This window comes from Aedes aegypti, chromosome 2 (genome assembly GCF_002204515.2).
Source record: "Aedes aegypti strain LVP_AGWG chromosome 2, AaegL5.0 Primary Assembly, whole genome shotgun sequence".
NCBI classification, from domain to species: Eukaryota; Metazoa; Arthropoda; class Insecta; order Diptera; family Culicidae; genus Aedes; species Aedes aegypti.
Window position 1 is genome coordinate 305199574 of NC_035108.1, and position 12968 is coordinate 305212541.

Here is a 12968-nt window from a genome sequence, read left to right on the forward strand (position 1 = left end):
CGAATGACGGGCTACTTAGCCTTAACAAAGGTGAAAAACGATCCATTTGGCTATCAAAACCTTTTCCATTAGATTCCTAAACTAATGCAATTGAAGAATCAGTTATTTTAAACGTGGACACGTTGCGTTCGCAAGACACAGAATTCTTCGTTGGTGTGCTATCTTCTTTCACACTCACTGTGGACACAGGACATTTCTCTACTATTTCCCTGCAGTGATGAAACTCGAAATCAGTGCTAAAATGACAGTATATTTGAACCAATTGTGTTTCCTATAAAAGTATAGTTTTTTTGGGGTTTATAACTATTTTAAACAATGAATCAAAACAAAATGCTTTAGTTTTTGGAGGTCAACCTTCCAGTACTCGCGTAAGACGGTGCCAAAACCTTGTGTGTGCTTTTCCCAATTCTGGATTTTTCTCGCATGTTCTAACATAATGCCCATTCGGCAGTCGATTCAAGCATTCTAGATGAATTGAACGGTTCTACCCCACTCCCACCTAATTCACGCTAAGCGAGACATTTTGTTTTAGGATTGTGCAATAATGCTACGTCGACTGCGTTGGGTGACGATAATGTTTCAAGTGCCTCATCCATTTGTCTGTGGTATCAATAGCAACCAGCAGCGCGAGTATCGGGATATCAACGAAACATCGAATGCGAGAGGCACCAAGTGTTAATATCACATAACAGTTTTACTGACTTAAGATAACGAATATGTACTAGTTACGATGGAATAGTTATTTGCTTTTAGCTAAGTGCACGAATGTTTCATTTTGTTGATTATTAACATGATTAAATTAAAAATAACATCCTAAACGTAGACACTTTTGTTGTTAAGCACATTAAACCAAAAACAACATAATACTGAAGATATTTGTGCATTTTCTAGAACTCTCTCCGTATTTTTTCAGAACAAAACGAAACCAGTTGAATATGAAACTACTATTCGTCATAGAAACTTCAAACTAATCAACCAGTAGTTTGTCAAACCATACACGCGTTCTGTAGTATACTAAAGAAGGAGAGATGCATTGAATTCGTTTCCTAAACTTACACTATTGCTAACCTGATGGTTTGCCCTATTGGAACGAAATATCCAAATCCGCTACGGAGCTGTTGAAAACGTGACTATTTATTTTGGCTGCAAGGCATTCGTTCGATCGTAACATGCTCGCTACAACATTCCAGTAGAGATCGCCTGCTGATCGCCTCTTAGGTGTGATATTTGTTGTAGTACGTGGTTAAACAATCGTTGATGAACTTGCAAACACTGTAGACGTACTGCTGGGGGTGTCGGATGTAGTGCTTGACATGCTCCGACCGATCGAAACAGACCATTTTGACGTCAACGCCACAGCTCCGACGGTAGGCAGCGAACTTCTCAATGTCCTGCAATGGTACGAAATGGGAACGGTGAGAATTATTCAACTTTTCTTTACCTCTAGTAACATGTCTCCCTCTGATTGTAATTGATTTTAATTTCTTAACTGAACAATTGAATTAAATAATTGATGCAATGTTCAAAACCCCCACTACAGCTGAAGCAGTCCAAGTTGGTGTAAAAAATACAAACAAAATAGTTATTGGGTTACGGTTCTCTGATAGATCAAATTTGTTTTTAAATATTTTAAATTGGAATGCCTGTTCTTTGATTAGTAAAGAAAACGTATTGCTTAATTTTCTAACAGCTAATAACATACATATAGCAGTTATTACTGAAACTCATTTGAAACCTGGATCCAAACTCAAAAGAGATTCAAACTTTTTTGTTTATCACAATGATCGCCTGGTTGGAGCATGGGGTGGAGTTGCTTTAATCATTCATTGGCGTATAAAACATCAATTTTTATCGTCATTCGAAACCAAAGTTTTTGAAATTTTGTGAGTTTCTGTTGAAACACAGGTTGGTAAATATACTTTCTTCGCTGCCTATTTGCCTTTTCAATGAACTGGGCAGCAAGTTAATTTGCTTAAAACTGACTTGCAAAAATTGGCTCACAATAAGTAATTTTTTTTTTGTTACTGGTAACTTTAATGCCAAACATCGCGCTATATATGTAGGTAGGTAGCGGTACTTTGGTGCTTGAGATAAAAAATATGTTCCACACGTTCCACAATGTTATCTGTGGGACGATTTTATCTATGACGATTTCAATGCATCGAAATATATATGGTAATGAAAGTTTTAAGTCCATTTGATCATTATTGCAAAACAATCAATTCGTGATCAAACGTCAACATCCCACCGCAAAATCACTAGTGTTTGGAGGTGATTTTAACCTCCAAATTACCAAATAACCTCCAAAACATCACCTCCAAGCTAGTTCTAATAACTTCCGTTATATGAAATATGGTGGCGTGTCGATCGTCGCAAGTTTATTGTTAAACAGTCAATAGAAAGAGATTGCTCTCCCAATAATATTTTTAAACAACCTGAAAGCTCCTAACTAAACGTGTTTTGGAGCGCTTTTCACTGACTTACCGTATAAGGGATCAATCTATCCTCTTTGGAATACAGAAATAGCTGCGGCCACTCATTGATTTCATATTTTAAATTGTGCGAAGGGTTTGTCTGTACCTCGAAGGGTCGTATAAAGCTCCGGAAATAATTGAACGAATCCTGCAAGAAGAACACAATCATCGAAAGAGCTCTCTCAACCTTCATTTTCCAAATCATTACCTCAAAAGCCCACAGAAAGATCAACCCAATGGTCATGATCGCCGACACCACCTTGTTACAGCGCCGTTCCTTGCCCAGGATGGCCGAAACGGCCCGGAACAGTCCCAGCACTCGGCGATCGCCGGGGGCCGAATCGAATATCATTCCGCAGATTTGCACCGGCTTTTTCGAGCGCCTATTGGCCAGGGCCACGTGCTGATACAGAAACGCTCCCCCGTTGGAGAACACGTGGAAAATCAGGGGATGACTATCGAAGTTCATGTCGTAGATTAGCTTCAGTATCTTTTCGCCTATCTGGCTCATGGAGGTTCGCTTCCAGAATAGATTGTCAACCGGAGCCGTGTATCGGATGGTTATCAAGCTGGAAAAAGAAATGATGATTATACGTTTTGGAGAACGGGTTTGCTACGAAAAATATAAGGCTGAATTAAGAAAAAGACTAAACACATAAGATTAAACGATCGATAGGCTGAAAATATCGAAAGGCTTAAATATTTTTAGTCAGGTACCGTAGGATAAGTGTATACAGAAAAATCAATACCCAACTTCATTGTTACGTACGTAATGTGAATAATGTAATTCAATCTTTTATTTATTAAAATATTTATTACATTGACTTTCGTTTACCAAGCTGAAATCTTTTAATATTGTTTATGAATATTTTTACATCATCTGTCTAGAACAATTGGTATGGTCAAATAACCTACGATTGACTTGGAGAACTGGTATATTTTGCTCTTTTGCAATTCACATTTGATAAACCGGGAAAAGTTTTGTTAGAATTTTGCAATATTAATTTTCTTATCTGGTATAAAAATCAGAAGGGTTTAAAAACTTTTAGGTTGATTAATTAAAATATTCTCGGGTCAATTTAACAAATTTAAGCATTGAATGAAAAAAGTTAAAGGAAAACAATATTTAAGGATGTTAAAACTTATTCAAAGTTGCTCAATCAGTCTGCCAATATATGGTAATAATACTTGATCCACTTACCCCATCCCATTCAAAGATACGGCGCAGTGTACCATATCCAAAAAATCTGTATTTACATATTAACATCACATTTTTTCATTGTGATTCATTCAACTAGAACTGAAATGTTCACCATGCGTTGAAAGAACAAATAATATTCGATTTTAGTCAGATATACAATGGATTTTTGATTGACAGAAAACAATTTTGAAATGAATTGATTTTGGTAGTTACCAAGTTTGCTTGTGTTAGTGCACGTGTAGTACCAGTTTTGCAATAGTATCAGTGTGTAACCTAAAATGAAATAAATGGTGCGATAACATTCAAAATATTCAAGTATTTATGCTTAATATAGGCATAGGATCCAATTACCCTACTGGCACACTTCCCCTGCTGTACCTTATTTAAGTTTTTTTTCTTGGATTTTTTTTTTAATCATGGGTTAATCACACGAAACTTACCACCTTTTTAAAACGCATGCTGTTTTTTTTTCGTTATGTAGATGTAACTATACTGAAATTCGAGTTCACCATAATAAGCACGGTGTACTATATTAAGAAGGTGATATATTCCGAAAACTGACAGCTACTTGACGACGTCATTCCTATCCACCCAGAACAAATTTGTGAAAAAAAATGATCTAGTGGTCCGGAAGGTATATGGTACGATAGAAGTGACGTCACATGTTTACAAGCAAATTTGATATTTACATCAGTAAAGAGCCTTGTTAATTTTCATGCCGTGATAATAAGGGTTAATGGTTCGGACCTGTTCGGACTAGTGCTGTTAAGGCTCAAGTAATAATGGAGCAAATGTCAGCTGTTTTATTTCCAACATAAAACAGGTGTGTGTTTTTATTTTCTTCGATTCGGCTATTTGGCAACAAAAAAATACTTTTAAAGTTTTGACATTTGCTCCAAATTGAAATGCTAAGGTTGTCAAGTGAGATATGGCATCAGTTATTTAATATAACCAACCTATAGTAATTCAAAACTGGTCAAGGAAACGGCATTTTCCACTAGAAAGAGAGATAGTATCAATATTCAATTGACAAAGTCACGTGATACTCATGACATTCATGGGCTAAATTTTTGATATCCAATGCAGGCTTTGTTTTTTAATGTCAATATTATTCTAACAGCACAATTTGAAACAAATTTGATGCTTCGAAAATAGTAATTATTCCCTATAACAATATAAGCATTTTGTGTTCTATGACTCATGATAATATTATTATCGATGAGCAATTCTCGCTGAAACCAGGCCGCCATCGGCACACATCGTTAGAACTCTAACTTTATGTCACTGATCGCTAGTACAGTCGACTCTCCACATCTCAATGTTCTCGATATCTCTCCCTATGTCGATAATTTTTTCGCTTCATTCTGCATACATTTTCACTCTCCATCCTCCTTATCGCGATATCTTGAGCGATCCTGAACATTTTTTATATTAAATTTTTGTTTCTATAATGGTGAAGAAAGTTTTTTTTTCTCTCAAGTTCGATGAAAGCCTAAATTTCAAATGAAACTTGATAAAACAAAGATATATAAGGTTACATGTTGTAATGGACAAAACTATCCTATGTGATCTTGTGGATTTAGTAAGCCATAGGGCACATATTCGTGCCGTGGAAGTATATCAGTTCTAGCGTATAACTGTGACTTTTCATGATTAGAATACATTAACTTTCTTCTTTATATGTCTGGAATTACACCCCTATACGGACAAAGCCAGAATCTCAGCTCTGCATACTTAATAACTAAGAATTTGCTCCGCCAATCGTTCATTAATGTGTTTGTATAAATATTGTATATTAGAAAAATATTCTCGACCGGTGAGATTGAAAGGGGTCATGCACAAATTACGTCACGCTTCGAGGGGGTATGGGGTCAAGTCAAGTGTGATAAGTCTTACAAAAATTTCGGAGGACTCATACAAAAAACGTGACAAAGGGGGGAGGGAGTCAAAAAAGTTGAAATTCAGCGTGACACAATTTGTGTACCATCCCAAAGAACCATTTTGAAAAAAAAAAATCATAACAATATCACGTAGCTTTTCCTTCAATTACACATTCTCCGAGCAAAGTTGAGTAACAAAAAGATAACAAGTTGAGTTATCGGATAACAAGCACTTGATTACCTACTTAGTTTGTTTTTGTTTTGGTTGAATAAGCAGGCAACATAATAAACGTGATAACAGAATTTTGTAATAAGGATGTCATGTAAATATCTCATTGTGTTATCATTTGAAAGAGATTGAAAACAAGTTTATACCGTCAATTCCCCTCATTTATAACTCATTAAGATATAAATCTATATAAATAACCACCAGGACATGACTAGACATGTTTGAACAAAATTCTTCAGAAGGTCCGAATTGGACCAACCCTGTTCCAATTCGGACCCTCCGATTTGTTTGGTATCAAAGCCCAATGAACTTATTCTATAAGCGCAAGCATAACAAATAAACTCATTCCGTAAAAATTTCAATTTAGTTCTTGTTAGAATAAGTTGTAGTGAATTTCATAATAAAAAATCTTGGGTGAAATCCGGATCTGATTCAAAATTGAGTACTGTCAACTCTTCCCAACTCGATTATAAATTGACTGTCGTGTATGGGAGATATCAACTTAAAACACATTTTTTTTTTTAATTTTGGAGCATATTGCTATTATGACAAAATACATTGGAAAAAGGCTTGGATGTTTTTTATCTTCGAATATAGTAAAATTTCAACATATTGAAACATGGTATGGACAGTAGACTGATGCAAATTTTGAAGTTTTTGCTCCCCTATGCTTAAACGATGTCAATTATGATGAAAATGATCCTCCCAAAATTTGAAGCGATTCGGAAGAAATTTGGTTGTGCACACGCTATTTAAAGTTTATATGGAAATTACTATGGGAAAGGCAAACCTTTTGTGTTCAGTTCTCTATCTGCTCGTCATAATAATCTATGGAAAAGTGAACACACTCATCTCATGTGAAAACTTCCCAGCTACAACTTTGCTGAAGATCACATTTTGATAGGACGTAAGGATAATTTGTTATTATTGATAACAAAGTCTAAATCATGCTGAGATGATCATTCAATTACATTCAGAGCAACACTGCTTTTTTGCTGTAGAACATAGTAGCCTGGATTACTTTGATCTATTCTACCCGCCATGAGGACCACTGTTGCCTGCCGAATAGTTGGTGGAGCATGCTACATGCAAACCAACTTTATGATGATGAATAACAATTTATCCTGACGTCCAATCAAAAAGTGGTCTTCGGCAAAGTTGTAGCTGGAAAAATTTCACATTAGAAGAATTCGTTCACTTTTCCATGAAATATTATGACGAAGAGATAGAGAGCTGAACACAAAAGATTGGCGTTTTCCATAGTAATCTCCATATAAACTTCAAATGGCGTGTGCACAGTCAAATTTCTCTCGAATCACTTCAAACTTTGGGAGGATGCTATTTACCATAATAAAAATCGTTTAAGCATAGGGGAGCAAACATTTCAAAATTTGCATCACTCTAATGGACAGATCGAGTGAAAAATATGAACTTGTTCGGGAAACTGAAAGGGACTCGAGTCTCGGGACATCAAGTTGGAGAAGTATCAACATACATTTGGTCGAGGTTCTGCTAAACCGCACCAAGTGCCAAAACTATTATTTTGAGATATTTAACTTTAAAGTTCACTCATCTGCAAGTAGATCGCGAATGACTCTTGAAAATTTTACCGTTCACAAATGACTAACAGGGTCCAATAAGTAACTCAAGAGAGAATATTCAAGAAAATCTATATACGGTTCATATAATCGCCATGTATGTTGAAATGCATGTCACAAATTTTTATACACAATGAATGGGAAAGATTTGTAATTTTCCATAGAACTGGCCACAATGTGGTGTCGAGGACCTATGCGAACAATAATTTGGCACAAGTTATCCTAAACGTATTCTATCTGGCTTTCTCTTGATGGATTATCTAAGGTACCGCGGGGCAAGTGGGAACTAAAAAAACGGTAGTTCAATCAAATGGTTCAATAAAATTTTCAAATGTCAATATTTTTCAAATCCAACAGCACAATCACATTTTGGCAACATATTTGCTGGTGTGTGCATGAAACCGATCGAATAATTTCGAAATTGTGGAAACCTTGGAGGAATGTTTTAGAATGAGCCATTTGACGCAGTTACCTCGCTAAACGGGGCAAGTGGGACACATCCAGTTTCATGGTCAATCCACATCAGTAAGTCAACCATTACAATACAAGGATTGATAAATCATATATTTTAAATTTCGAGTACATTTTTTATGTACATAAGGGATCAACCATAAAATACGTAACGCTTTAGGAAGAAAACGTTTATTTAATAGTATGTCACCTCGCATTTAATATAAACTGAAAATACCTCAATAAAAGCGTAAAGAGGAATTAAACATGTTCAAAATATATCATTTATAAGTTGTTAATTACAAATTAGCACATAAACCATCAATAATTGCCGAAATTATAAATATGTTTTGTTATTACTTACATGCATAGTAGAAAACCGCTTAATAGGGTGGAATTGTTTTTCGTCACTACTAAATTTGGTAGAAATAACAAATAAAGTTCAAATAAGATAGAAAAATGATCTTTTTCATGATGCATTTTAAATTTCATCTCTGTGTTTGTTCAATTTTGAAGTCGTATTCCAAAAATAAAAAAATAAATAAAAACATATAGAAGAATTACACATTTCTTCTCCCTCTCATGCAATTAAGTAATTTTAGATTTATCTTTTTTGATAAAAATCATTTGTTTGAATGTTTTAGTGCTACTCTCTAGGAAAATGTATGAAACGTCTACGAAAAGTTTTGATTCTGGTTTTTGTTTTGATAGTTCCCACTTACCCCGCGTACAAAGATATTTTGGGGTATGTTAGACCATCGAAAATTTCATATGAAATGAAAACAAAATACTGGTTTTTCGTAAGCAGCTTGTAATAATGATTGAAGTTGTAGCTTGCTGATGGAAATTCGATTTATAACACATTTTTGTTTTGCGAGTCAATGCAAGACGTGAAACGTGTCGCAAATTATCATGCAAGTTGAAAATGGCGCTGAATTGACAACTGTTACACGAACCCCATGGTAATAAAAATAACAATATGTTTTGTACTTAATACATTCCTTGTCATTGTATCTTCAACTTTCTAGAAGAATACCCCCATGAAAAACTTTTCCTAAGTGAGCTATGACAAAACGTACCACTTACCCCAGATTCTCACTTGCCCCGGGGTACCTTATATCAACAGAAGGTTGAATCAAGTCCCTCATGCATTCAAAGATTCGAAAAATACATTAGATGTAGTTGACGAATGTAGCGATCGAAGGAAACCATGAATTTGTTCTGCCAAAGTGCACCAAGTTACTCGCATTTGGCGCACTTTGGCTGAACAAGTTCACGATTCTTTATGTGAAGTGGATACCAGGAACGACATGCAATTCATCATTCCCGTCGTACATGAAATTGCTTGTGCTTTATTGATCAAAAATAATCACAAAAGCTGAAAGTTGATTGATTTTTTATGACTCCTTGTTAGGGACAACGTAAAAAATATTAAACGGGATTTTTATATAAATGGTACTCAGTGCGGTGTGGCTGAACAAAATTTCAATGAAAATAGATCAGCACCATAGTAACAATAGTTTATTTTACAAAGCCTTTAACTTACATTACATGCTAAAATCCGGTGGTGTTGTTCCTGTATGTTTTCCGGAATGGCCACTTTGCAATATTTGAGGAAGAATTTAAAAACAAAAATGCCGTTTTGAATCAGAATACTAAATTACCTCTAATGACAAGCTAAGGTTTATGGCCAGGTTGGCAACCGCCAAGGGCGCCAAAATACGTGACATACTAGATAAAATTTTGGAAGATACATATTTAATAAGGGCGACTCTAAAAGAACTAAATACAAAAATCAGTATCGTAGGGTCTAGTCTTAGCGGTAAAAGCGCAGCAATTATACAAGAGCATAATGAGGGCGGTGAGTCTAAACGCTGGTCGAGGTTCTTGTTGGGTTGATTTTTTTTGTTCAATTTAAACGAAGTATGCACTTCAACAGAAAAGTAATCGTCTATCTCGATGCGTGGAAAATTTCTTGCAAGAAATCTTGAGCAGAAATTTTTACTTTTCTTGAGCAGAACAGCATACTTAGCTTTACAAGAGCATACAGTGATTTAGAACTTGCAACAGCTACTAAATTGCTTGTAACAAAATATATTTAAGCTTCTTAGAATATGCTTAAAAATAGGTAGGCAATTTAAATTTCCTGTTAGATGTCTCAGACTTATCAATATAAATAATTGAAAATTTGCTAATGCTAGCAATGATTTGAAGATTACTTTACCCAAAAATAATTATCTAGATAACATCAAAGATAAGGGCTCATCAATTCAAAGCTGAGGTAGAACGGCTTAGAATACAAATTAAATATTGTATCAAAACTCCGAAAATACAAATCTTTCAAAATGAGCTACAAACAAAAGTGAAATTTTTATTTTAGACCTTTGTGCACTAGCAGAAAGCTTAGCATATGATATTTTGTTTCGACGTAGAGTTCTGAGATAATTTACAGTAGGCTTCCACAGAATTATTAGTAATGTTCTCACACAACCCGGGGCTTTTATTTCTACTAGAACATCTTGGTCGAAATTACGACAAAGTTATACCAGATAAGTTTTTGGCCGAATTTAAAGGAGGATTATTTGTCAGATCTGGACAGTGTCCTCATGTGGCGTTTGATATAATCTTGTCATAGAGAAGGTATCGACTGTGATTGTTTTATATTATTTTGAGGTATTGAGATATTATTCCAATCTTGTCGCTGCCTTTGCATTTGCAAAAATCTTCTACAGACTTGAGTTGCATGACCGATATAGCTAAAACAAAATAATCTAGAAAACAAATCGAACAAATTTCTTGCTAGATTATTAGAGAATTTTTCAACAATGAAATAATAATAGTAGTGAAAAGCCATAATACTAAGTTTATTCGTAACATTAGCAATAATTTCAATTGTGCAAAATGATGTTTTCGCTCAATGATATGAATTTGATTCAACAAAAACATAAACGAACTCTGAATAACACTCCAAAAAAGTTTTTATTCGATCATAATAGAATTTACCAATTATTTCCATGCTGCCATTTTTTAGGGTACCTTTTGGCAAAATTGACTTTTAAGTAGTGTTTTCATCTCTCAAAGAATATTCTGAATGTTTTTAAATTTTCAACATAAAGTTTTTCTTGGAGAAAGTATTAATATAAATAAGTTTTCTGAAGGAATTGCTAGAGTGTTCATAAAAATATTTCCAGTTGTCCTCGCATGTTTTAATCAACAAAATATGGCTTATAAATTATATTGATAAGATTTATTTGAAAGCACAAGAATCTAAACAATTTTCTACTAGAATTTAATTGAAAATATGCTCTACACTGAAATTTAAAAAAAAAACAAAAATGTTTGATAAATCACAGTAACTTCTGTAGATTTATTTCTGGCCATATAGACCGGAAATGTTTTAGAAAATTTAATAACCTTCGGTCTGTCACGCAGTTCTTCTAAAATAAAATATGATGTATTGTGTATAACTTTTTACAGAATACATCCAATGATTTAATGTTCCTATTCAAACTTTTAATAAACGACTCTTGAGGATTTTGATTAACAATTTTTACAGAAGTCTCTCTAGAATTTCGAAAATAATTATCAATATGATGCATTCTTAGTATAATGAAAAACTACTTGAGCTTTGAATGAGCGCTTCAATGTCGGTTCGCCAAGGGCGCCAAGAAGCCACGCTAAGGCTCTGCGAATAACGCGCACGTGATTCTTGAACGATTACTTCAAGTTCAAGCTCATATTGAAAACGTTCAGCCTTAACACATTTCAGCCTTTTGCTACTTCAGCCTTCCAAAACGATGTCCGGGTTTCATGTTCAGCCTTATGAACATGCAGGCTTTCGTGTTTAAGCTTTAAGTTGAAATGCCTGGAGAATCAAGAATATTTGCCAACCTACCCTCGGTCTTCGTATATTTTCGAGTACTTCATCAGATATTTATCCTGGCATCCGGCCCATCCCAGGAGCAATACGATGGGAACGTTCGTTTCGTTGCAAACGAAGACGTAATCCGATTCCGCTCCTTGTCCTTCGTTTTTGAAATTTGGGGAGGGAAATTTGATGAAATATTCCAGCGAGTCGTCTATCGGATAGTCGTCCACTCTGCTATACGCCGCAGAAGCCATGGGTGATTTTCGAAGAATTTTCACCTGCTGTCAAACCCGACCGGATTTTCCGAGAGCTAAAACACAGCTTATAGAGTTTCTGAATCTTCTCAAAGTTTCACCAACAGTTCCGTAGACTTGCTAACAATCACGGTTCAAAATTTACAACTCTCTGGAATTTGAATTTCACGCCTCCCCAAGCGAAAATACTGAAGCTTAATTTTCTTCCCGACTGCCAGCTGATTTTCCACGAATTTTCTCCAGCGATGGTTGGTATGGAAAATCGTTCTGTCAGTCTTTTGACAACCCCCTCCTACTCGAGCGCCGAAAACGCATGCTAGACCGTACCTATACATGCTCATGGGCACTTGTGAGAGAGGAAAGAAAGCGGGAGGCGGGGGGGTAATACCGTTGCAATTTTCCGGGAAAAACAGATGCCTGGTTGTGAACATAAACAATCGTATGTAAATTTCCATCCATGTGAGTTCGAAGCAAACGACCACTACGTTGAATGGTCGGTCATGCGCATAACTACCTACACGTCCGGTCTTACCGGCTGTCATTTGGAACCGTGGAAAAGCTCATTTCGGAAACAGTGATTCATTGCTGTATTCGTACTTGACAACCAGCATCTTCAAAAATAATGTAATATGTAGTTATTAAGGTGAAACATCTTGGAATCCAAAGATGGCCGGCACAATGGCCGACTTCTACCCCTACTCTCGTTTCCAAAGGCACAACACTGGTGAAATAGTTGGCAAACGTTCCTGATCTTCTTATTTTAAGCTTTCTGATAGTGCACAAAGCTAAAATAAAAAGTGCACTGTAGTGGGATGCTTTCTTCGCGAGATTTGTGCCTTTGAAGTTTTAGTGCAATCTTAGAAGTTGATTCCAAACTGTTTCACCTTAATGCAGAAAGCTGCAAAACTCGATTTTTTCTTTAGCACGTGTCGTACATTTCAATAATTGAATAATTACAACGAGTGCTGCTAAAATCGAGTTCTGCAACGAGTTGCGTAAAACATTTTTTTTTTG

The 12968-nt window shown here is 35.4% G+C and overlaps 1 protein-coding gene across 1 annotated transcript; it reads right to left on the reverse strand.

The window, feature by feature from the left end:
* Nucleotides 1-230: 230 nt before the first annotated feature.
* LOC5573845 (transmembrane protein 53-B) lies at nt 231-12238 on the reverse strand. The gene is made up of 4 exons (XM_001654832.2): nt 11728-12238; nt 2683-3043; nt 2485-2622; nt 231-1391 (listed from the first exon to the last, which is right to left on the reverse strand). The coding sequence occupies exons 1-4, from the start codon at nt 11952-11954 to the stop codon at nt 1215-1217; spliced, it is 903 nt and encodes a 300-aa protein (XP_001654882.1). The 5' UTR covers nt 11955-12238; the 3' UTR covers nt 231-1214.
* Between the last annotated feature and the right edge of the window lie 730 nt (nt 12239-12968).